Source organism: Eumetopias jubatus, unplaced genomic scaffold, assembly GCF_037043125.1.
Source record: "Eumetopias jubatus isolate StellerSeaLion01/CBP00866 unplaced genomic scaffold, mEumJub1_p1.0 scaffold_10, whole genome shotgun sequence".
In the NCBI taxonomy this organism is placed as follows: domain Eukaryota; kingdom Metazoa; phylum Chordata; class Mammalia; order Carnivora; family Otariidae; genus Eumetopias; species Eumetopias jubatus.
The window spans coordinates 99,252,858-99,279,527 of NW_028274816.1; the positions used below are offsets into that span (position 1 = coordinate 99,252,858).

General features: G+C 37.2%; 1 protein-coding gene across 1 annotated transcript in view; it reads left to right on the plus strand.

Annotated features, from left to right (window-relative positions):
• LOC148163406 (leucine-rich repeat-containing protein 37A2-like) overlaps positions 1 to 26,670 on the plus strand; it is a 50,516-nt gene that overhangs the window by 11,645 nt on the left and 12,201 nt on the right. The window contains exons 6-7 of the mRNA XM_088027069.1: positions 18,347 to 18,418; positions 18,989 to 19,063. Coding sequence (XP_087883195.1) covers positions 18,347 to 18,418; positions 18,989 to 19,063 — 147 coding nt within the window. The remainder of the gene's footprint in view (positions 1 to 18,346; positions 18,419 to 18,988; positions 19,064 to 26,670) is intronic.

The following is a 26,670-nucleotide window of genomic DNA, read 5'->3' on the forward strand; positions in this document are numbered from 1 at the left end:
CTTCAATTTCCTTAGTGGTTATAGGTCTGTTCAGGTTTTCTATTTCTTCCTGGTTCAGTTTTGGTAGTTGATACATCTCTAGGAATGCACCCATTTCTTCCAGGTTATCTAATTTGCTGGCATAGAGTTGCTCATAATATGTTCTTATAATTGTTTGTATTTCTTTGGTGTTGGTTGTGATCTCTCCTCTTTCATTCATGATTTTGTGGATTTGGGTCATTTCTCTTTTCTTTTGGATCAGTCTGGCCAGGGGTTTATCAATCTTGTTAATTCTTTCAAAGAACCAGCTCCTAGTTTCGTTGATCTGTTCTACTGTTCTTTTGGTTTCTATTTCATTGATTTCTGCTCTGATCTTTATGATTTCTCTTCTCCTGCTGGGTTTAGGCTTTATTTGCTGTTCTTTCTCCAGCTCCTTTAGGTGTAGGGTTAGATTGTGTATTTGAGACCTTTCTTGTTTCTTGAGAAAGGCTTGTATTGCTATACACTTTCCTCTCAGGACTGCCTTTGCTGTATCCCAAAGATTTTGGACAGTTGTGTTTTCATTTTCATTGGTTTCCATGAATTTTTTTAATTCTTCTTTAATTTCCTGGTTGACCCATTCATTCTTCAGTAGGATGCTCTTTAGCCTCCATGTATTTGAGTTCTTTCCGACTTTCCTCTTGTGATTGAGTTCTAGTTTCAAAGCATTGTGGTCTGAAAATATGCAGGGAATGATCCCAATCTTTTGGTACCGTTTGAGACCTGATTTGTGACCTAGGATGTGATCAATTCTGGAGAATGTTCCATGGGCACTCGAGAAGAATGTGTATTCCGTTGCTTTGGGGTGGAATGTTCTGAATATGTGTGTGAAGTCCATTTGGTCCAGTGTGTCATTTAAAGTCTTTATTTCCTTGTTGATCTTTTGCTTAGAGGATCTGTCCATTTCAGTCAGGGGGGTGTTAAAGTCTCCCACTATTATTGGTGTTGTTGTCAATGTGTTTCTTTGCTTTTGTTATTAATTGCCTTATATAATTGGCCGCTCCCATGTTCGGGGCATAGATATTTACAACTGTTAGATCTTCTTGTTGGATAGACCCTTTAAGTAGGATATAGTGTCCTTCCTCATCTCTTATTACAGTCTTTGTTTTAAAATCCAGTTTGTCTGATATAAGGATTGCTACCCCAGCTTTCTTTTGGTGTCCATTAGCATGGTAAATGGTTTTCCACCCCCTCACTTTCAATCTGGGGGTGTCTTTGGGTCTAAAATGAGTCTCTTGCAGACAGCATATGGATGGGTCTTGTTTTTTAATCCAATCTGATAGCCTGTGTCTTTTGTTTGGGGCATTGAGCCCATTTACATTCAGGGTAACTATTGAAAGGTATGAATTTAGTGCCATTGTATTGCCTGTAAGGTGACTGTTACTGAATGTTGTCTGTGTTCCTTTCTGATCTTTGCTGCTTTTAGGCTCTCTCTTTGCTTAGAGGACCCCTTTCAATATTTCTTGGAGGGCTGGTTTCATGTTTGCAAATTCCTTTAGTTTTTGTTTGTTCTGGAAGCTTTTTATCTCTCCTTCTATTTTCAATGACAGCCTAGCTGGATATAGTATTCTTGGCTGCATATTTTTCTCGTTTAGTGCTCTGAAGATATCTTGCCAGTCCTTTCTGGCCTGCCAGGTCTCTGTGGATAGGTCTCTTGCCAATCTAATATTTTTACCATTGTAGGTTACATATCTCTTCTGCCGAGCTGCTTTCAGGATTTTCTCTTTGTCTCTGAGACTCGTAAGTTTTACTATTAGATGTCGGGGTGTTGACCTATTTTGATTGATTTTGAGAGGGGTTCTCTGTGCCTCCTGGATTTTGATGCCTGTTTCCTTCCTCACATTAGGGAAGTTCTCTGCTATAATTTGCTCCAATATACCTTCTGCCCCTCTCTCTCTCTCTTCTTCTTCTGGGATCCCAATTATTCTAATGTTGTTTCATCTTATCGAATCACTTAAGTAGTCATAGTAATCTAAACATAGGAATTATGATCCCACTAAAGTAGATCCCCCACCCTTCGTCTGATATCTTATCGGTAAGGGAGAAATGCTAGAACCAAGCAAATTTTCTTTTATTTTATGAATTTCTTAGATAGTATTTATAATTTGTATTTCCCCATGATAGTGTCTGACTTGGAGATTTTATTTCCCATACTTGTAAGGAAACTGAAAGTAATTTGGCCCAAGAAATAAATAACATTACTTTTCTTTAGGGAGTGGAGGGCGATGGGTAGGCTGAGGGACAGGAGTAGCAGAAAAACTTTGAATTGTGTACTATATACCTTTTGAATTTTGAGCCATGTGAATACATATATATAAAACATATTTTTAGAAAATAAATAGAAATTTAAAAATTAATTTTTCAAAAGCATGTGTTTGGGAGTTTGTATACTAGAACATGAATCCAGTAAGATTTGCAGATTTCTAATTCAGCTTGAGGCAGAGGTTCCTAACTATGGATCACTGGTCCCCTGGGGCAGGATTTTTAACCTTTTTTTTCTATATATCTATGTGATGATCTGCAGAAGCCTGTGTTCTTGGGATAATGTTTTTAAATGTATAATAATTTAAAATATATAGTAAAAGGAAATTATATTGAAATACAGTTTTCAAAATATTTTTTAAAAAAAGGTTAGTGATATAGCAATAAACCTGCTTCTGTTAACACGTTAAATAACAAGATACAGTGGTAGGTACAATAACAATTAAAACTTCAAGGTAGTGATGAGAATAAATGATATTTTGAGATATCTACAACCAATATGTGATATATCATTTTATTATCCATCCAAGTTTGGCCCTCCTCCGAACTCAATCCATTCTCCTCACAGACCTGTGCCCTGAAGGGATGATTCCCAAATTGAAATCACGTGCACACCGTTGCACATATTCAAGAAGGTGCAGTTTTCTAGGGAAAAGGTCCATAGCTTTTATGAAATTCTCAGAAGGGTCTTGTCTCAAAAGATTGAGATTGAGTCACAAATTAAGGGGTGGGGCTGGAGAAAGACATTTATTATTATTATAAATTATTATAATTTATTATTATTATAAAGACATTATTATTTATTATTAAGTTGTACTTATCCTCATCAGTGATAATAAATGGATAATTTGTTTTAAATAAAGGTAGTATGTTTGCATATTGATACCTGTCACTTACTCATTCAACAAATATTTATGGAGCCTCTACTATGTGCTAGGAACTGTTTTTACATGCCTGGGATAGAGGCTCAAGAATAAAATTGACCAAATATCCCAGTTCTCGAGGGGTTTACAAATATATAATATAAAAACAAATATGTAAATATAATAAATAGATATAATTTCAAGTACTGATAAGAAGCCAGAGCTCTGTTTTCTAATTATTCAACTACAATTTCTGCTGCTCATAGACTGAGTTTTTTATTAATGATAACACTTTTCATTCATATAATCTTGAGTTGATGTACTGTTTACACCTGTCTGAGGATATTAATTATGCTATTCTAAACTCCCCTTGGGCTTTCCCCGTTAACTTTGATTCATTGGCTTTGAGCTCTTATGTTTGTTTTTATTTTCTGTCCTTAGTGGAGTTGGCTTTCTCATACTGTTTGGTCATTGCTGAGTGCAATTTATCTTTGTAGTTGAGATTCTACCGCTTCTGTTTTCTGGCACTAGGGAAGAGGTGGAATGAGCTGCTGGGGCTTGTTTTTCTGTGGTGGATTCCCCTAAGAATTAAGGAAGAGGTGGGAGGTGACTTCTAGTGGCAAGTCAGAGAGGGCCTTCCTTCCCTGCCTTCAGGGTTCTGGGACCCTGCCCTTTCCTAACACCAACTGCTCCAGGCTGGAGGAAGACACCCTTTGTTGCCTGGTCCAAGGAGGAAGGGTGCGGGGTTGCCGGGCCACCGCTTGCCCTCCTGCACGACCCCAGCTAACCACCCTGTCGTCGCTCCAGGGCATTTCTTAGGAGGGGAGTGTTTGTGAAGCTACTCCCGTGGCTTTGAGCTAAGGCTGTGGATTTTTAAATTTATCTTTTCTATCATTCTTAGGGATTTTGGTGGAGGTTGGGAGGGTAGAGACTTGGCATATTTCCATCTGCCAACCTGAAATAGCACAACCTCTTAGGAAAATAATTTTGTACCCCTATTAAATCCTAGAGAAACTTAGGCACAAGTACAAGAATGTTCAAAGCAGGACTGTTTGTAATAACTAAAAACTAGAAAACTCTAGTATCCACCAACAGTAGAATGAATAAATAAAGTGTGGTATCATCATAAAATGGAATACTATTCATTTGAAATATAACGTAAGCCACACAAGTCATCTCAAATTTTCTGGTGGCCACTTAAAAATTAAAAGTAAAAAGAGATGACCTAAATGTTAATATATTTTGTTTAGCTCTTATCTCCAAAATATTATCATTTCAACGTGTAATCATTAGATACATTATTAATAAGATAGTCTACATTTAAACTGTCTCCAAAATATCCAAAATATTATCATTTCTACATGTACTCAGTATAAAAATTGTTAATGAGAGAGTTTAGGTTCTTTTTCCCATACTGCCTCTTTGAAATCTCAATTTGGTTACTAATTTTTTTATCAGAGATACTTGACTGTATTTAGATTTCATAAAATTTACAGTTGAAAAGCTAACCTCACATCCTTGCAAACATATTTAAACATTTTCTAATAACTGTTGAGTATCAGTTTTTTAATTTAAATTTTAAAATAATTGAAATTAACTAAATTAAAAATTCAGCTCCTCCGTCACACTAGCTACTCCCAAGTATTCGGTAGCCACATGTAGCAAGACATGCAATACTAGGCATTGAAATGAATCAACCTCAGCTACATGCAACAATATAATGAATTTATAAGATAACGTTGAATGAAAGAAGCATCATAGAAAATAATACATAAAATATGATTCCATTTATATAGAGTTCAAGAAGAGGCAAAACTAAATTATGTTGTTTACAGCTGCCATGTGTTAGGTAAAACTACATTTAAAAAGCGAGGAAATTGGGGGGGCCTGGGTGGCTCAGTTGGTTAAGCACCCAGCTCTTGACTTGGGCTCAGGTCATGATCTCAGGGTCGTGGGATGGGGCTCTACACTCTGTGGGGAGTCTGCTAGAGATTCTCTCTCTCTCCCTCTCCCTCTCCCCCTCCCTCTCTCTTTCAAATTAATAAATCTTGAAAAAAATAAAAAAACCCAAAAAGCAAGGAAATTATTATTAAAGTCAGGATAGTGGTTACTTCTGGGGAATCAGAGAGAGGGTTGTGATTGGAAGGGGCACACTGGGGGCTTCTAGGATGCAGGCAGGGCTTTTTGACATGAATAGTGTTACATGAGTATTTGCTTGATAATTACTAAACTGAACATTTATTAATGAACATTTTTTTAGTTCTCAAGAATATTTTTTAGTCGGGGAGAAAAAAAACCAATGGCTTTCTCTGCCACACTGCTATAGTTGTATATGGGGCTTCCGAATAGAATTTGGGAAGAGAGAGGAGGAAATGGCAGTTCTGCCAGGGTTGTTGGCACCGAGAGCTGGGTTCTAGCAGAGACTTTGTGATCCAGAGAGTAGGCTTTAAATATGCATTTTGGTGCAAAGAGTGGATAGGAGTATGTGTGTGGGGCGGGGGGGGGGAGAGAGATGGAGAGAGATGGACACAAGGAGTACATGAAAAGAAGGATTTGAATGGAAACACAGCAGAGATCAGTACTCCTAAATTAAATAAGAATTAGTGTATTTAGGGGGCACCATTACCCAGGTTTCCTCTCCCATATGGAAGTTAGTCCTAGGTAGTAAATAGTTGTAGTTATTTTGCATTTTGATGCAAAAATAACCTTTTCATTTTTCAGAATTCTCAGGGAAAATTATTTGACCGAATTACATAAGGACTCATTTGAAGGCCTACTATCACTCCAGTATTTGTAAGTTAATTAATCATTTATTATGACTTTTTAGTTATCTATAAAACAAATATGGGGTTCAAATTAGATAATTGCGACAATTTCTTCTAACAATAAAATTCTACAGTTCTGTAAGTCTGTAGGGCCCCAGCCCATCTCTAGCATTAAATATCTTCTATGCATTTTCAGTTTTTTTAATTTTATATACCAGATATAGACAGAAAAAGACCCTACAGAGCGAAAGAGGTAATGAGGTCTGAGCAATTATGGACACCCATAGGAACCTTGTTTCCTAAGTGTTCATATACCATCTGCTTACATTTATATTTAGTTTACGGCTCATGGATCAAATCCCACCCATGGTCTGTCTTTATACAGCCTATGAGTGAAGAATGATTTTTACATTCTTAAAGGGCTATAAAAGAGAAAAGAAGAGAAAGAGAAGAATATGCAACAGAAATGGCATGTGGCCTGCAAAGCCCAAAATATTTACTATCTGGCTTTTACAGAAAAGGTTTCTAAAAGTTGGTTTAATAAAATGAGAGGAATTAAAGGTAACCTCAAATTATCACCTACAGGACAAGAAAATATAGAACACTTAGATTAATTTGAATGCCATTAACCCAGAATTTTTTAATAATTTAAGCTAAAATAAATATTTAAATATTAAATATTTAACTAAGCAGGTAAATTATGTAAGCAGTATTATCAATTATCAATACATATTAAGTTACCAAGAGAACAGATTAAGGATTTCAGTGTGGGAATTCTTATACCAATATTAAAAATAGGTGTTTAAAATGATGGTTAAGGTGTGCCTGGCTGGCTCAGTTGGTAGAGCAAGTGACTCTGGATCTCGGGGTTGTAGGTTTGAAACCCACATTGGGTATAGAGATTACTTGAGAAAAATAAAATCTTTTAAAAAAATATAAAATAAGGGGCACCTGGGTGGCACAACTGGTTGAGCATCTGACTCTTGGTTTCAGCTCAGGTCATGATCTCAGGGTCCTGAAATGGAGCCCCGCATTGGGCTCTGTGCTCAGTGCGGGGTCTGCTTGGGATTCCCTCTCCCTCTCCCTCTGCCCCTCCTACTTGTGCTCTCTCGCTCGCTCGCTCGCTCTCTTTCTCTGAAATAAATAAATAAATAAACCTTTTGAAAAAAGAAATTATAATTGTATGTGGAGATAAAAACCTTGACCTCATAATCTAGAAATTGATGAGACCACAAAAGATCCTCTAATCAATTCTTCTGCTCTCAGGAGAGGTTACTTCCAAGATCTATCAAGATCTATAGTTGTGGATTTTATTTATGAAGATCTTGAAGGTGAGACTCTCTTAAGAGAGGTGAGGAGAGGGTAAGTAGAGTTAGGGGCTCTGGAAGGTTCAAGAAACAATTCCTGAGATTCAGAGTGTAGGCAAAAGCTACTTATTCAATACTGTCATCCTACTAATTAGATATCTAATAGATAATTGAGGCAATATTTTCCTTTTACTTTTCCTAGAGATTTATCCTGCAATAAAATACAGTCTATTGAAAGACGTGCATTTGAACCGCTACCTTTTTTGCAGTTTATGTAAGTTACAAATATAATTTCATTATACTTGGAATTTTTGTTGAACTTAATTGTAAGCCTCTTTGTTAGAATCATTTTGAAATATGATTGAAATTTTATTAGTAGAAAGCTACTAAAATTAATGTAGCAAATCTTTTTTGCCTGTAGCAAAGATTAGTGTGAGAATTGTATACAGATCAGACTGAATCATTCTAGAGCAGTGGTTCTCAACCGGGGTGATTTTGCACCCGGGTGACATTTGGCAGTGTCTGGAAACATTTATGGTCGTCAGACTGTAGATGAGCTACGGCATCTAGTGGGCAGAGGCCTGAGATGCTGCTAAACAACCCCCAGTGCACAGGACCGCCCCTCCTAACAAAGACGATCCAACCATAGATGTCACTAGTACCGTTGTTGTGAAACATTTTTCTAGAGAAATAAAGATTACTTAACACAAGTATTTATTGAACATTTACTGATTTGTATCTAATGCACCACAGGTATAAACATGAAAGTATAAATCTTTCATGCAAAATTTTTTTAAAAACTATCTTCCATAGTGAGATTTCTTCAGTGTATGGAGAGAGTATTGAGGTTATGTTTCATCATATGTAAATTGGAATCACTGCCAAAGGATAAATGTTCTGAAAGAATATCTTTTGTTCTTCTTTTGCTTGTGTCTTTTTTTTTTTTTTTTAGAAATCTTGGTTGCAATTTACTCACAGAACTGAGCTTTGGAACATTTCAGGCCTGGCATGGAATGCAGTTTTTACACAAGTTGTAAGTGAAATAGAAAATGAATACATGTAAAAAAAAAAAACTATGTGTAAAAACACCATACAGTTATTGGTTCAGTGGGTGTAATAAGCCTAGTATGAACTCTGAAAAGTATGTCTTAAAATCTATTCATTTCTTCAGATGAGGAAACTAAGGTACAAAGAGGCCAAGAGACTTGTCTGTCTCATAAATGGCACACTCCGCTTTCTCTAGTACTCAGCTTTGGTGTGGGCAATAAAAGACCCCAAGCAAATAACAGCCAAATCAGCATTATCTTGGGACTCCATGACAATGATGCTTCTCCAGTAGGTGCATGGTCCTTGAAATTCCACTTCTGAATTTAACTTTGATTCCTGCTCATGTGCAAAGTTCCTAACTGCTTGAAGACATGCAAAATAAAGCTTCGAAGAACTAAGTTTAGCACGGAGTTGTCCAGGGAGCAAAAGTGTGGGTCCGTCCTCATCCATCAGCTTCTTTTAAATGGTAAAGCAGAAAGAACTCCTGAAAACTTACCACAAGGCACTTCTCTCCCCAGTCACCCAGAGCAAAAAGTATATACCTCTGAAGTAAACTATCCGGGGGCAGTAGGAACCTTTGAGGTACGGAAAACGATGCGTTTATGTTAAGTTGTAGTGTGGGAAAATGTTCATAAAGAACATACATTGCTGTAGCCTAATTTCATATGCTTTCTTTCCTGACTGTTCTTCAGTAAGAAGCCTGTTACTCCCTTTCAGCTGGAAAATTCCGTGATTTCTCTATGACATATCAAGTCATAGTGGGTATGTTCAATGGCCTGAGGGGCAGTTTAGACACAAGGTGAAGATCTTCCTCTAAACCTGACTTTGGAAAAGACTATCTTACCTGTCTCGTGGTTCAGAAATACAATTTCACACCGTTTATTGTAGAATGGATGAAGGTGTTGAGGGTGTGTCTGGAGCTGAGTAACTGTTGCCGCCGACGTCCATCTGTAGCAGCCTCCTCTCTCCTCTCAATTTGCTGATGCCTCACTCGTGGAAGGAGTCCTCAGGGTCAGTTTTTTGTTTTGCCAGCACAGCAGAGAACAGGCTCATTGGGTTTCTCCACCAAGAGGTATAACGTCTCAAACTCACCACCTTTACTAAGCACGCTATAACACCAAGAGTCTCTTACGAGAGTCTGAATTTCATTATAGTTAGGTGGGCAACATAGGAAAACATCGGGTGGAATCAGGTGATAAAAATTCGTGGATTCACTGAAAAACATTCACCGAGTGCCATGCCCACCACGTGTCGACGCTGTACTAAATACTGGGGGTGCAAAGAAGACTGCCCCCAAGAAACTTTCATACCAGAGGAGGAAGATGGGTGTTGAGGGAAAAGCACACGGGAGTCATGCGGGCATCTGTACAGCAGGGTCACAAGGTGGGGGGGTGACAAAGTAGGCAACGGGTTGCAGGATAGGAAAGATTCGTAATGGATGAGGCAACAACTTGTTTGTGTTGAGTTTCTGCGTGCATCTTAAATGACAGAAAAAGGTAATTAAAGAACCAGAGCTAGCTGGCGTTGAAAATAAATTCGTACACATGTCACATGGTTTGAATAGAGCTGCTCTACTGAAACGAATTCACGGTTCCTTCTGAAAGAAATCACAATATAGTAAGTGTGTATTGGGGGCGAGGCTCCTTTGTTTGGAGCCACATTTTTCTAATAGACAAAGCTAGTCCGCTTCAGGAAATGTTTGCCATAGTGAGATATAGACTTTATTGCATCTCTTTTCAAAGGCAAGTTGCCAAGGGAAGATGCTACCCCTTGAATTAGGTCATGTTATTACCTATGTGACATATAATCTATGTCTCTTGGAGTTGGTTTCTATAAGTTGAAGCGATATTTTCTCTGGCATTAACTTAGTCTGTGAAACTTAGAGGCCCCAGCTGAGGTAGATTTATCTCAAACTTACGCTTCAGGGCTCCTCATTTACACAGGCCCCTTCCAAGGTCTTGGGAGGGGGTCCTAGCAATTTTTTGTATTCATAATTTTGCATGCTTTTAATAGAGAGGATTTCCCAAAGTAGATGAGGTTCAGGCCCCCCAAGATCCTTTATTTACCCCTGGGTTTCAGGTAATTATAACTCAGGAAGTTTCTTGAGTGAAGCCTCTAAGTTATTGATAAACACAGAGTGAACTAGTTAGCAGTGTGGTAAAGTCTATTTTGAGTGGGCATGGCATTCGGTGAATGTTTTTCAGTGAATCCATGAATTTTTATCACCTGATTCCACCCGATTTTTTCCTATGTTGCCCACCTAACTATAATGAAATTCAGACTCTCGTAAGAGACTCTTGGTGTTATAGCGTGCTTGGTAAAGGTGGTGAGTTTGAGACGTTATACCTCTTGGTGGAGAAACCCAATGAGCCTGTTCTCTGGTGTGCTGGCAAAACAAAAATCTGAAACCCACCTCAAAGACATTCCAAGAACTTATTAATAAGGTACCACTTTCGGGGGTTTCTGTTTCATTTTGTTTCAATAAGCTACCACTTTTTGAATGGTAGTAATAATCGTATCTCTTTCAGATGAAATCAGGAATGAAATATATTATGGAAAACCAGCAGTGGTTGATAATCCTAAATGTTAAGTATATTTTTTTTTTTCTGACTTTAAAGTGCTTCTCCTTCATTCACCTACACAGGTCCAGACTGATGGCTTATTTTTTTTTTTTAAGATTTTTTTTCTTTTTTTTAATTTTTTATTGTTATGTTAATCACCATATATTACATCATTAGTTTTATTTTATTTTTTTAATTTTTTATTGTTATGTTAATCACCATACATTACATCATTAGTTTTTTTTAATTTTTATTGTTATGTTAATCACCATATATTACATCATTAGTTTTTGGTGCAGTGTTCCATGATTCATTGTTTGTTCCTAACACCCAGTGCTCCATGCAGAACGTGCCCTCCTCAATACCCATCACCAGGCTAACCCATCCCCCTACCCCCCTCCCCTCTAGAACCCTCAGTTTGTTTTTCAGTGTCTGATGGCTTATTTTTTAAAATTCTTTTAGTCACACTTCATTGGTTCTAACAGTACAAGCTCCATGATTTTAGAAACTGAAGGACTCTACAATGTAGAGGCCTCTACCTTATCCACGTAGATCACATCCGCATGCCGGCTTGTCTGTGGTGCATCAGTCTTGTGCCAAGAACATAAGCACTAAGAGAGAATGAGGAAAATCTAAGCCTTACCCCTACTGAATTATTTACCCCACTATTGAGAATACCATTGAGGTAGTTGTGGCCACACTGTGAAGGCAAATCGAGCTGCAGTCACAGAGACACCCTAATGCTCCCCCGTCATCCAGTATCGGTTTCCTTTAGACGGCTGTGTGCACACACAAGTTTATACACTGCAGGGTATCGTCATCACTTTTTGCTATGTACTGGAAATCCTGGCAGCTTCTTCTCCGATTCAGAAAGGCATAAACGTTCAGGATGAAAATAATAACTCAGGTCTGTCCTTTGAGGGAACTTCGGGTGGCTGTTTTATTATTTTCTATTTGTAATAGTTCAAAAGGTTTGACATAGTCCTACCCAGCAACTACTATACTTTCCTTCTCCCAGCCGCATCTTATTCTTCCCACGTACCTAACAACATATCTTCTTTCTCTTGGAAGCAGAGTAGTTCTTCCTCTGCCCCATAACATTTCTTTATTACCTACCTCTAGTAGGCACTTACTGTGTTCCAGGCAGTAGGCTAGGGACCTTTACGTATTGTACAAGCAAGATAGTGTGCCCAACACTCTCAGATAGTGCCTGGCTCATGGGAAATGCTCAATACATGCTCTCTCACACTATATCTTATTTTCATGTTTCCAACAGCTCTTGCAATGTGGATATCGTTATCCCCACTTTGGGGACGAGGAAATTGAAACTCAGAGACATTGGGTCACTTGACTAGGTTCACACTGTTCATAAGTGGCAGAGCCGCCTAGGAGCTTTGCAAGTAAGGCAGCTCCTCATTCCCTTGGAGTAGGAGCTGAATGATGACTCTTTGGCGTTTTGTGCGTTGTCTCTTGGAGTTGGTTTCTAACTGGAATAGGACCTTTAGAGCAGAGAGCTCCTTTTCCCTATGGCAGTCCCATGCTTCTGGAGCTCCTGGCCATGCCACCTCTGGGCATCCCCAGATTTTCTGCTCACTGCCCAGTGCAAATGTAGCATCATTATTACTAGGCACCTACTCTGTGCCCAGCCTTATGTGAGGTGCTTTGCACATGCTCTTTCATTTAATCCTCAGATTGCCTTATGAGGTAAATGGTGCTAAGTGAGACTCAGAGATGTTTGTTACTCCAGTCACTTCACCAGGATGTGACAGCCAGAATTCAAACCTAGGTCTTCCTGATTCCAGGGGCCCCTGCTTCTTTTGCTGTTCCTCACTGCCAGGAACTCTTCTTCAAAGCTATTCTCAGAACTTTGATTAAAATATAGGCCCACCATTTCAGATTCTTTAGACTTCGCCCTCCCCCACCCCGCCCCGAGAAAGGACTTACGTCATGAAGTTAGATGTCTTGTATTGAGGAGCTTCACAGGGGGGGTCATGTTCTCGTGGCTCATGGACCTATGTAGATGAATAAAGGAAAGGGGTTACTCCATCCCCAAGTACTTCAAACATACTGGAACAGGTTCTAGGTCACTCTGCTTATTTCTTGGACTGCCTTCCTCCAAGGAGCCAGTTTTCCCTGCCTGCCTTCGGATTCTAGCATAGATAGTTTGGAGTTGGTCCTATTTTAAATTTATTTTCACTGCCTGCTTTGGACATGTTTTCAGCTAAGGCTGTTAGGATTTCAGTACATTCAGGACAGTGATGACATGCTTCAGTCCTCAGTTCTTCTCTGTCTCCTCAGTTAATAGAAAGGAAACATAGCCCATCCGTCTGGACCTGTATAGACGAATTTGGAGGAAAAAAAATAACAGGAAAATATATTTTGTGAGCTACCTTTAATCTGTCCCGTTGTTCTACAGCAAAAGGCTTTTGCAAAAATACTTGAGTTTTCCTCTTCAAATAAGGCATATTTTTAAAAATCATTTAGAACAATATTCCTTCAACTTTGATTATGAGACAGCCTTTGAAGCCTCATAACTGTTGTTATGTTTTACTCCTATAAAGATTAAGTCCGTGAATATCAAAAAGCTGATGGACTAGGAGTCAGCACACTTTTTATCTGTAAAATGAGGGAATTGAACTGAAAGGGAAATGGTCTCTAGTGTGATGTCCTCAGTGCCTCTAAAACCATTCGTTTTGTGGTTTGTAGAAAAACAGTTACTGTGGAGTCCCCCATATGTAAACTGTTGGGTCACTTCTCATTCTGTCCTTCCCCCAGGCACAGCTTTCATGAAGGAAAGACAGCACTAAAGACAGGAGGAGGAAATAGGATAATTTAGAGTGGCCCTATATTTTGGTTTCACTAGGGATAAACGCAGGATGTTAATCTCAGTAGGACAAGGGCGGTCTGGTTAAGAGGAAACACTGAGCTGATGGATACAAGGCCATGGGTGAGCACCCAGGAAAGAGTGGAGGGTTAGAGAACTGAGATAATTTGGGGGGGAAGGATAACTAATTGCTAAATGGTTTCGGCTACATAACGCATTATAGTCATTTTGGAAAACAGAGAAACATGCACAGGTGGAGGAACTCACTTGCACAGAGCCCACCAATGAGCTTATAGATTTTAATGCCAATTTTTTTTTCAAAGCAAAGGACATCCAAAGCCTCAAAGTTGAGGAACTGTGCTTAACCAGACGTGTGACACTCACATTCTTCCTCTTTATAACATTATCTTATTCAATATTAACTAGTGTTACAAATCCAACATGTTAATGGTACTGAAAAAAATCTAGACGAATGGGCTAGAATAAGAAGAATAGGGGAGTTTCCAAGGCAAGAACAAAAATGCATGGTTCTTCCCACCCCCTACCCCCCACCCCCCCACCCCCCCACCCCCCCACCCCCCGCTGCCTCCCAACCCCCACCCCTGCCCAGAAAAAGCATGGCTCCCAGCCTCAGCATTGGCACCCTCCGACCTCCGTTGTGGAAGAGTCTGAGCCTTTACTCCCCTTTTCTCCACCTACCAACACATTTGGTCTTCTGACAACTGGTGCTCTATTTATCAGAATATGGTTCTTTTTTTTTAAATGGACATAGAATCCACATAATATAATATGCAACATTATAAAATATACAGTCCAATGGTATACTTTGACAGACAATAGTCAGCACTAATGCCAAGGTATTTCCATCAGCCCCACAAAGAAATACCATACCCATCACCTGTGACTCCCCATTCTCCCTTCCTCCCAGGCCCTGGCAACAACTAATTTACCTTCTGTCCCTGTAGATTTGCCCCTTCTGGACATTTCGTAGAAATGTGTGTCTAGCTTCTTTCACCCAGCATGTTAGCTTCGAGGTTTATCCATGTAGCATGTCTCAGTACTTCATTCCTTTTTAAGGCTGAATAATATTCCCTTGTATACATACATCACATTTTGTTCATTCCTCAGTTATTAGATATTTGGATTGTTTCCACTTTTTGACTATTATCGATAATGCTGCTGAGTATTCATATACAAGGTTTTGTGTGGACATAGGTTTTTAATTCTCTTGGGTACATTCCTAGAAGTGGAATTGCTGGGTGATGTGGTAACTCTGTGTTTAACCCTTTTGAGGAACTGCCAAACTGTTTTCCACAAGTGACTACACCATTTTATGTTTCCACCAATGTATGAAGGTTCCAGTTTCTCCATAATCTTGCTACCACTTATCATTGTCTGTTTGTTTGGTTGTAGCCATCTTAGTGAGTGTAAAGTAATATCTCATTATAGCCTTGATTTGTACTTGTCTAATGACTTAAGACATCGAGCGTCTTTTCATGTGCTTATTGGCCATTTGTGTATTTTCTTCGGAGAACCATCTCTTCAAATCCTTCGCCAATTTAAAAATTTGATTATTTTTCTTTTTATTGAGTTGTTAGAGTTCTCTATATTCTGGATATTCTGAATACTAGACTTTTATCCGACATATGATTTGTAAATGTTTTCTCCCATTCTGTGAGTTGTCTTTCACTTTTGTGATAATGTCCTTTGAAGCATAAAAGTCTGTTTTTTATAAAGTCCAATTTATTTATTTTTCCTTTGGTTATTTGTACTTTTGGTGTCATGTCTAAGAAGCTGTTGCCTAATCCAAGGTCAGAAAGATTCCTAGTTTTATACCTTGAGCTCTTCCATTTAGGTAGTTGGTCCATTTCGAGTTAATTTTTATATATGGTATGAAGTGTAAGAATCCAACTACATTATTTTGTATGTGGATATACAGTTGTCCCAGCACCATTTGAAAAGACCAGTCTTCCCACACTGAATTGTTTTGGCATCCTTGTTGAAAATTAATAGAACATAAATGTGAGTATTTATTCCTGGACAGTCGGTTCTGTTCCATCGATTTATATGTCTGTTCTTTTTTTCTTTTAAAGATTTTATTTATTTATTTGACAGAGAGACACAGTGAGAGAGGGAACACAAGCTTGGGGAGTGGGAGAGGGAGAAGCAGGCCTCCCGCCAAGCAGGGAGCCCAATGCGGGGCTCGATCCCAGGACCTTGGGATCATGACCTGAGCCGAAGGCAGACACTTAACGACTGAGCCACTCAGGCGCCCCTATGTGTCTATTCTTATGCCAGTATCACACTATGATTACTATAGCTTTGAATTGGGTTTTGAAACCAGGACACATGAGTCTTCCCACTTTGTTCTTCTTTATCAAGATTGTTTTGGCTATTCTGGGTCCTTTGATTTGATGTATGATTTTTAGAATTAACTTGCCAATTTCTGGAAAGAAGTCAGCTGCGATTTTGATAGGGAGTGTGCTGAAACCGTCGTTCAATTCGGGGCATAGTGCCATTTTAACAATATTTTCTTCTAATCCATGAACGTGGCATATCTTTCCATTTATTTTGATGTTCTTTAATTTCTTTCAACAATGTTTTATAGTTTTCAGTGTAGTCTTGTACTTCTTTGGTTAATTTTTTTCCTAAGTATTTTATTCTTTTTAATATTGTTACACATGGAATTGTTTTCTTAATTTCATTTTGGACTACTCATTGCTAGCGTATAGAAATACAGCTAATTTTTACACATCGATCTTGGATCGTGCAACCTTGCTGACCCCATTTATTAGTGCTAAGTTTTTTCCTACGTTCCTAGGAATATGTCTTGTGGTCTTCTGGTTTCCCAGGAATATGTTGAAGCATTTCAAAGTCTCTGTGGACATCTTATTTCTCAGCTTTTTCCTTTTAAGCTTTTTGGTTAGGCTATTTTTCTGTCCCTCCTGTTAATCCATTGCCTCACACGACCACCAGGATAAAACCTTTACCTGTAATTGTTTTTTAAAAATGCCCCTTGAGAAGAAGAGGCTTTTAGCATTGTGCAGCTCTCAGTGAGGTCAAAGACAAGCTTTTCAAGTGAGGTTTTCCAGGGAACCCACTATACAGTTAAAACAATGACAGCTCTTTGAAAATGAGGCTTTAAGGAAATCCAGCTCCATTTTGCTCCCCCGGGATGTGGGCTATTTTTCAAGGTGACCATCAGGATAGAGAGCAGAGGTCTAGGACAAGTTAAAACAACAGATCTCACTGTTCTTATAGAAATTAGTTTTTATTTAATAAATGCTCTCTGGGTTGCTGCAAGCCCATTGGTTAAATTTTCCAAACTTCTAAAAAAGTTAATTCTGACCATTTTTGCCAGTTTTTGTCATTGTTGTTGTTGCTTTTATGAGAGATGAATTTTCAGATGTCCTCACTTTCCCATTTTAACTGATTTGCCTATAACATGGTTTTAAATCTCTAAAGTCTCAATGACCATTGGCTAATTAAACACTTAATCATGGGAGACGATTAGAGAAAAGGAATAAAAATAGAAAATGTAATTCTCAGAGAAGCTCTCCCAGGTGGAGAGATGAAGTTCAACAAAGTATTTCTATATTTAGTGCTCTCAAAGTTAAGTTGAAGGTAACACTATTTTTAAATCCCCTTTGCTTCATACGAGTTAAACACAGGCTTTGAAGTCAAAACTTGAATTCAAATTCCAGCTCTGCTTCTGACTGTCTTGACAATCTAGGACAAATTACATAACCTCTCTGTACCTCAGTTTCCTCATTGATAAAATGGGGTAATGATCGTATCTATCACATAAGGCTATTGTGAGGATTAAATGTGAAATGCGGATCACAGATACCTTACAGTCCAATAGCATTGGTTGTGATGATTATCTTTCTAATATTTGGCAAAAGTACAGCAATGATTCTTGAGTAGAGTCAACCTCAAGGAAGATTTTCTTTTCTTTCATCCTATTTCTTTCACCTTTTTTGTTTTTAAAGCATTGAGAAGAAAATTTATTCAACATTTTGGAATAAAAACTTGTGTCAAAGAATGACAAAATGTTATTTACTTATTCAACAAACATTCATTAAATAACTAGTAAATAACAAGCACTATGTCAGGCACAGGGACAATGACAATCAAGTATGGTCCCTGCCCTCAAGGAGCTGACCGTCCAGGAGATTGACAAGGAAATAGGTGATGACATGCCATGACAAAGGCTGTGATACAAGGGTACACGGAACATGTGGTGGGAGTATAGCTTTCACCAGTTCCTCCTACATTTAGCCCCTATTGTTTGGCTCCAAAACTGAGGAATTGGTCCTCTTTTTGTCTTTAACTGGGTGGTTTAAACTGTGGAATTTTTTAAATTTCTAGAGATAAGAGAAAAGCACCTTAAATCATGGAGGACACTAGAAATAGTATTTCCTACAGAGCCAGGGCTTCCTACTAGTGTAGTCTCTTCTGGGGTTTTCAACCTGAAAAGTTCTTTGCCATCCACTTAAAAAAAAAATGTTTTTTCTCTTTCCCACTTTATCGTTCAGAGACCTGGGTAGTTCCCAAAGGGAGACTGCTTTACAGATTTATAGGCAAAGGCAGGAAATGATTACTTTTAACCTTCAAGTCCCATACCAAAAAAAGGAACATAAACTTTCATGGTAGTTGTTGAAAATGCAGATAATTTTAATTCCATTGCATTTTTCAGAATTCTCAGTCGTAACCCTCTGACAACTGTTGAAGATTCATATCTTTTTAAATTGCCGGCATTAAAATATTTGTAAGTATTACAACAATCTCATGGCTCATGAGATGATTTCTGCTGTTTTTTAAAGATTAAGTGTTTTGCATTTTGGTTAAAAAGTCATAATTTAAATTTAACTGGGTTATTGAAATAAGAATTATTGGCAAAGAAACAATGTGTGTGGGCAAGACAGCCTGCAGAGGAAGAAAGCAGTATTGAAGAACACATACAGATATGGAACATGCAGATGTACGCAGAAATATCATTTATCATGTATGTAGAAATATCATTTGTCTCAAAAAGCAAAGTGGAATAAGATGTACATTATTTTTAAAAAAAAGATTAATCAAGAGAGGTGGATGCAATTGAGAATGAGAAGTAGGATAATGGTAAAAAGAGATTGTACTGTTCATCACCACGGGGATTAATTTGATGATGCACATAAATTTAAATTTCTTCAATAAATGTTCTCTGAAATTATTGTCCATAGCAAGTTAACTCTTGAGCTGGCTTGACGGAATTTAACTAATCACATGTTGTTAAGTCTCCTTTTAAGTATAGAATTTTTGTGTTGGGTATCATTCATGTTTGGACTTTCTCCTTCAGAGACATGGGAACAACACAGGTGTCACTTCCAACAATTGAGAGCATCCTCATGATGACCCTTGAATTGGAAAAACTGTAAGTTGATTTTTCTTATGTTTATTTTCACTTAGTTGTTTATGTTTGTTTTATTCTTTTCTTAAGTCAGATTTATTGAGGTATAATTTTCATTAAATAAAACTTACTCTTTTTAAGTATACCGTTTGATGAGTTTTGGCAAACATATAGTTACGTAACCACCACCACATCTGAGATACAGAACATTTTTGTTTGCAGTCAGTCCCCTTTTCCCACCATCAGCCCCTGGCAGCCACCAGCCTCATTTTTGTCCCTGAGGTTTTGCCTTTCCCACCATGTCTTATAAATGAAATCATACAGTATGTAGTCTTTTGTGATTGGCTCCTGTCACTCAGCATAATCCTTTTGAGATTCATCCAGCTTGTTGCATCTATCTGCAGTTCATTCCTTTTTATTGCTGAGTAGTATTCCAGTTGTATGGATACACAAGTTTGTTTATGCATTCATCAGTTAATGGACATTTGAGTTGTTCTTAGTTTTTTGGCTATTATGAATAAAGCTGCTAAAAGCAGTCACGTGCAGGTCTTTGTGTGAGCGTATGTTTTCATTTTGGGGGAGGTAAAATACTTAATGGTAGGATGGCTTCATCATATGCTAAGTGTATATTTAACTTTTTAAGAAACTGCTTACCTGGGGGCACCTGGGTGGGTCAGTCGGTTAAGTGTCCGACTCTTGATATCGGCTTAGATCATGATCTCAGGGTCGTGAGATCAAGCTCCCAGTTGGGCTCCACACTGAATGTGGAGCCTGCTTAACATCCTCTTTCTCCCTCTTCCTCTCTCCGCACCTCCTCACCCCTGGCTCATATGCACCCACGTGTGTGCTCTCTCTAAAAATATATTTGACAGAGAGAGAGACAGCGAGAGAGGGAACACAAGCAGGGGGAGTGGGAGAGGGGAAGCAGGCTTCCCGCTGAGCAGGGAGCCCGATGCGGGGCTCGATCCCAGGACCCTGGGATCATGACCTGAGCCGAAGGCAGCTACTTTAACCACTGAGCCACCCAGGCGCCCCATGTACAGATACCTTTTTAAATGATGTGTCCTTCAAATCCATTTTTTCTTTTCCTTTTCTTTTTTTTTTTGACATTTATTTATTTATATTAGACGAAGAGAGAGAGTGAGTGAGTGTGGTGGGGGGAGAGGCTGGAGGAGATAGAGAGAGAGAATCTCAAGCAGACGCCCCGCCAAGCACGGAGCCTGACTCAGGGCTCAATCCCACAAGCCTGAGACCCTAACCTGAGCCAAAATCAAGAGTTGGACACTCAGCCAACTGAGCCACCCTGGCACCCCCAAATCCATTTTTTAATTGGATACATATTACTGAGTTTTAAGAGTATGTTATATATTCTGGAAAAAGTCCTTTCTCTCAGATAGGTGTTCAGCAAATTTCTCGCCGGTTGTAGTTTGTCTTCATTCTGTTCTATCTCTGAAGACCAGAAGTTTTTAATTTTTAAATTTTGATGAACTCACCTATTTCACCCATCCTCCCACCCCCTGTCCTCTCTGGTATCCATCACTTTGTTCCCTATAATTAAGAGTCTGTTCCTTGATTTGTCTCTCTCTTTCTCGATTCGTCTCTCTCTTTTTTTCCCTTTGCTCATTTTTTGTTGTTTCTTAAATTTCACATATAAGTGAAATCGTATGGTATTTGACTTTCTCTGACTGACTGACTTCACTAACATTATACTCTCTAGCTCCATCCATGTTGTTGCAGATGACAAGAGTTCATTCTTTTTTATGGTTGAATAATATTCCATAATTTATATATATGAATCTTCTCTTTATCCGTTTATCTATCAATGGACACTTAGGTTACTTCCATAATTTGGCTCTTATAAATAAGGCTGCAATAAACATAGAGATGCGTGTATCCCTTTGAATTAGGGTTTTTGTATTCTTTGGTTAAATACCCAGAAGTACAATTAGTGGATCATAGAGTAGTTCTATTTTTAATTTTGTGAGGAACCTCCATACTGTCTTCCTCAGTGGCTGCATCAGTTTGCATTCCCACCAACAGTGGTGGTTCCTATTTCTCCATATCCTCACTAGAATTTGTTGTTTGTGGTTTTTATTTTAGCCATTCTGACAGATGTGAGGTTGATATCTCATTGTGGTTTTGATTTGCATTTTCCTGATGATGAGTGATGTTGAGCATCTTTTCATGTGTCTGTTGGCCATCTGTAGGTCTTCTTTAAAAAAAAAAAGATTTTATTTATTTATTTGTGAGAGAGCACAAGCTGGGGGAGAGACGGAGGGAGAGGGAGAAGCAGACTCCCCGCTGAGCAGGGAGCACCCTGTGGGGCTTGATCCCAGGGCCCTGAGATCATGACCTGAGCTGAAGGTGAACCTTTAACCGACTGAACCACCCAGGTGCCCCTGTGTGTCCTCTTTGGAGAAATGTCTGTTCATGTCTTCTGCCCATTTTAATTGGATTGTTTGGGGGGTTTTTTGGTGTTGAGCTGTATAAATTCTTTATATATTTTGGATACTTAACCTTTATTGAATATGTCACTTGCAAATATCTTCTCCCATTCAGTAGGTTGTCTTTTAGTTTTGTTGATTGTTTCCTTTACTATGCAGAAGCTTTTTATTTTGATGTAGTCCCAATAGTTTGCTTTTGTTCCCCGTGCCTCAGGAGACATATTTAGAAAGATGTTGTTAAAGCCAATATCAGAGAAATTACTGCCTGTGCTCTCTTCTAGGATTTTTATGGTTTTAGGTCTCACATTTAGGTCCTTCATCCATTTTGAGTTTACTTTTGTATATGGTGTAAGAAAGTGGTCCAGTTTCATTCTCTTGCACATAGCTGTCCAGTTTTCCCAACAACATTTTTTGAAGAGACTGTCTTTCTCCTTGCATATTCTTGCCTCCTTTGTCGAAGATTAATTGACCATATAATTGTGAGTTTGCTTCTGGGCTTTCTGGTCTGTTCCATTGATCTATGTGTCTATTTTTGTGCCAGTACCATACTCTTTTGATTACTACAGCTATGTAATATAACTTGAATTGTGGAATTGTGATATCTCCAGTTTTGTTTTTCTTTTTCAATATTGCTTTGGTTATTCAGGGTCTTTTGTGGTTCATACAAATTTTATGATTGTTCTAGTTCTGTGAAAACTGCTGTTGGAATTTTGATAGGGATTGTATTAAATCTGTAGATTGCTTTGGGTAGTAACCATAGATCTGCTTTCTGTTACTCAAAATTGGGTTGCATTTTCTAGAATGTTATATAAATGGAGTCATGTGGTAAGTACTCTTTTCTAACTGGCTTCTTTCATTCACCGTAATTATTTTGATTCATCCATGTTGTTATGTATATCAATAATTCATTTTTATTGTTGAATAGTATTCCATTATATGAATATGCCACAATTTATCTGCTCACCATTGATGGACATTTGATTTGTTCCAATTTTTGGCTATTAAAAATAAAGCTTCTATGTGTGTACAAGTCTTTATATGGATACATACTTCCATTTCTCTTGGGGTAAATACCTGGAAGTGGATGGCTGGTTCCTATGGTAAGGGTGTGTTTAAGTTTTTAAAAAACTATTTTCCACAGTGGTTGTACCATTTTACATTCCCACCAGCAGTGTATGAGGTTTCCATTTTCTTCACATGTTTGCTAATACTTGCTATAGTAAGTGTTTTTAATTTTAGACAGCTGAACAGGTGTATAGTGGCATCTCAGTGTGGCTTTTATTTGCATTTCCTTTATAATTAATGATGTCAGATATCTTTTCATATGCTTATTTGTCTTTTGCCTACATTATTATTGAATTTGGAGAGTTCTTTATATATTCTGGAAAGAAGTCCTCTATCAAATATGTAATTTACTAAGTATTTTCTCCCATTTTGTAGCTCGTATTTTCATTCTCTTAAGGGTGTCTTTGGCAAGATAGAAATTCTTAATTTTGATGGTGTCCAATTTATCCATCTTTTTTTGTAGGCTATGCTTATGGTGTCATATCTAAGAAATCTTGCCCAACACAAGGTCTCCTGTGTTTTCTTTGAGACGTTTATAGTTTTCGGTTTTATATTTAGATCTTTGAACCAATTTGAGTTCATTTCTATATATGGTTTGGATTGATGTTTGCTTTTTTGCATATGGATATCCAGTAGTTCCAGCACCATTTGTTGGAAAGACTATCCTTTCTCCACTCAACTGCCTTGGAACCTGAAAATAAGTTATCCATATCTCTTTCCTTCTGGACTTTCTATTCTGTTTCTTTGATCTGTTTGTCTAAATTTATACTAATATCACAAAGTCTTGAAAGTGTAGCTTCATAAGTCTTGTAATCTGGTAGCGTTAGTCCTCCAATTTTGTCTTCTTTTTCAAAGTTGTTTTGGCTATTCTAGGAGCTTTACATTTCCATATGAATTTTAGCATTAGCTTGCCAATTTCTACAGACAAGTCTGGTGGGATTTTTATCTGTAAATCAATTTGGGGAGAATTGACATGTTAACAATACTGAATCTTCTGATCCATGAACACTTTATGTCTCTTCATTTATTTAGGTCTTCTTTAATTTTTCCCCGGAATATTTTATAGTTTTCAGTGTGTAAGCCTTTTACATCTTTTCAGACTTTTCTAAGTATTTTATACTTTGGATGCTATTTTTTAATGATGAAATTTTTTAAAATTTCAATTTCTAATTGTTTATTGCTAGGTATTAGAGATAAATTAATTTTTTGTATATTGATCTTTTATCCTACAAACTTGAGAAATTCATTTATTAGTTCTAGTATCCTTTTTATAGAGTCCATCAGGTTTTCCCCATAGATAATCATTTTATCTGCCCATAAAGATAGTTTTGCTTCTTCCTTTCCGTTTTGAATACCTTTTATTTCTTTTTCTTGCTGTATTGCGCTGACTGGAACCTTCAGTGTACTATCAAATAGAAGTCATGAGAGAAGACTTCCTTGCCTTTGTCCTGATCTTGGAGAGAAAGCATTTGTCTTTCACTATTAAATATGATGTTCGGGTTTTTTCTGTAGAAGTCTCTTATCAAGATGAAGTTTCCTTCCATTCCTAGTTTGCCAAGGGCTTTTTTTTTTAATTTGTAATCACGAATGGATGTTAGATTTGTCAGATACTTTTTCCCCATCTATTACAATGATTGTATAATTTTTTTAGCTTATTAACTTGGGTAAATTACATTGATTTTCAAATATTAAACCAATCTTGCAATCCTGAGATAAACCCCACTTCGTAATGTAACATCTTTTCATATATTGTTGGATGTGATATAGTAAAATTTTGTTTAGAATTTTGTATCTGTGCTCATGAGAGATATTGGTCTGTTGTTTTCTTTTCTTGTAATGTCTTTGTCTAGTTTTGATAAAGCAAAAGTTGGCCTTAAAAATGAGTTGGGAAGCTTTCCCTTCTCTTCAATTCTCTGGTAGAGTTTGTGTAGAATTGGCATTATTTCTTCCTTAAATGTTTGGTAGAATTCACCAGTGAAGCATGTGGGTTTGAAGCTTCTATGTGAGAAGGTTGTAAACTACACATTCTATTTCTTTAGTAGTGCTATTTAACTTACATCTTTATTTTTGAGTAGTTTATGTCTTTAAGGACTCTGTCCATTTCATTCTGAATTTATTGATATGAATTAGTTTATAATATTCCCTTATTATCCTTTTAATATATATAGAATTTGTATTGATGTCACCCCTCTCGTTTGTGTTGTTGAAAATTTGTGTCTTCTCTTGTCTTTTCTTGATCAATATGGCTAGAGGTATATCAGTTTTATTTATCTTCTCCAAAAACTGTCTTTTCATTTCACTGACCTCTCCATTTTTCTGTTTTCCATTTTATTTCTGCCTTGATCTTTATTATGCTATTTCTTCTCCTTACTCAGTGATTAATTTTCTTTTTCTAGTTTCTTAAAAGTGGACGCTGAGGAAGCTGAACACTGTGTTAGCAACATCCCACATGTTGACATGTTTTCAGTTTCAGTCAGTAAAAAGAAATAGTTCTTAATTTCCCTTTTGCTTTCTTTTACCCACAGGGTTACTGAGAAATGTATTGTTTAGTTTCCACATATTTGGAGATTTTTCAAATCTGTTAATTTCTAATTTAATTCTATTGTGGTCACAGAACATATGTTGAATAACTGAAATCCTTTTAAATTTATTGAGTCTTGTTTTATATCCATGTATTCTGGTAATAGATGAGAATATGGTCTATTTTGGTAAATATTATGTGTCTACTTGAAAAAAATGTGTATTCTGATGTTGGGTGGAGTGATCTATAAATGTCAATTAGATCAAGTAGGTTGATAGTGTTCAAGTCTGCTATATCTTTACTGATTTTTTATATTTTTTTCTGTCAATTATTGAGAGAGGGGTATTGAAATCTCCAACTATAATTGTGTATTTATTTGTTTCTCTTTGCCATTCTCCTTAATATATTTTGAAGTTCTTTTATCAGATGCATAAATATTTAGGTTATGTCTTTTTTATTAGTTGCCATTTCTATCATGATGGAATAACCTCCTTTATCCTGGTGATATTCTTTGCTGAAATTGACTTTGTCTTATAGTAATATAACCACTCAAGGTTCCTTTTGATTTGTGTTAGCATAGCATAATTTTTTCCGTACTTTTAACCTACTTGTATCTTTCTATTGAAGATCATTCTTGTAGACAGCATGTAGTTTTGGCTTGTGCTTTTTTTATCTGGTGTGACAACTCTATCTTTTAATTAGGGTGATTATACCATTTATATTTAATGTAATTATTTCTATGATTACATTTAAAGCTACTGTCGAATATTTTCTATGTGTCCCACCTGTCCTTTGTTTCGTTTTGTTTCTCTTTTTCTTCCTGCTTTTGCGTTGACCGAGTACCTTTTTTTATTTTATTTGTTGACTAATTAGCTACAACTCAGGTTTTGTTATTTTAGTAGTTGCTTAATGGTTTGTAGTGTTCATCTTTAACTTACCACAGTCTATCTTCAAATGATATTATATGATTTTGTGATTGGTATAAGAACCTTACAATACATAGCATACTTCCATTTTTCCCCTCCTGGCCTTTGTGCTATTGTTTTCATACATTTTACTTTTACATCACACCATATTATTTTTTTTGTTTAACCAATAAGTTAACTCTTTTATTGAAGTATAGTTGATGTAATATTAAATTAGTTTCAGATGTACAACATAGTGGTTCAACAATTATATACATTATGAAATGCTCACCACAATAAGTGTATTACAGTATTATTGACTGTATTCCCTACATTGTACTTTTCATCCAGTGACTTATTTATTTTATAACTGGAAGTTTGTACCTCTTAATCCTTTTCACCTATTTTGACCTTATCCCCACCCTCTCCACTTTAGCAACCAGTTTGTTCTCCATATTTTAGAGTGTGTTTCTCTATTTTTTGTTGTTTGTTCATTTGTTGTTTTTTTTAATTCTACATATAAGTGAAATCACATTGTATTTGGATATTTAAATAGTAAGAAAAGCCTTATATATTTACCTATGTAGTTACCAGTTCTAATGTTCCTCACTCTTTTGTGTGGATCCACGTTTCCATCTGGTATCATTTTCCTTCCGCTTAAAACTATTTCCTTTAGCACTTCTACAGTGTAAGTCT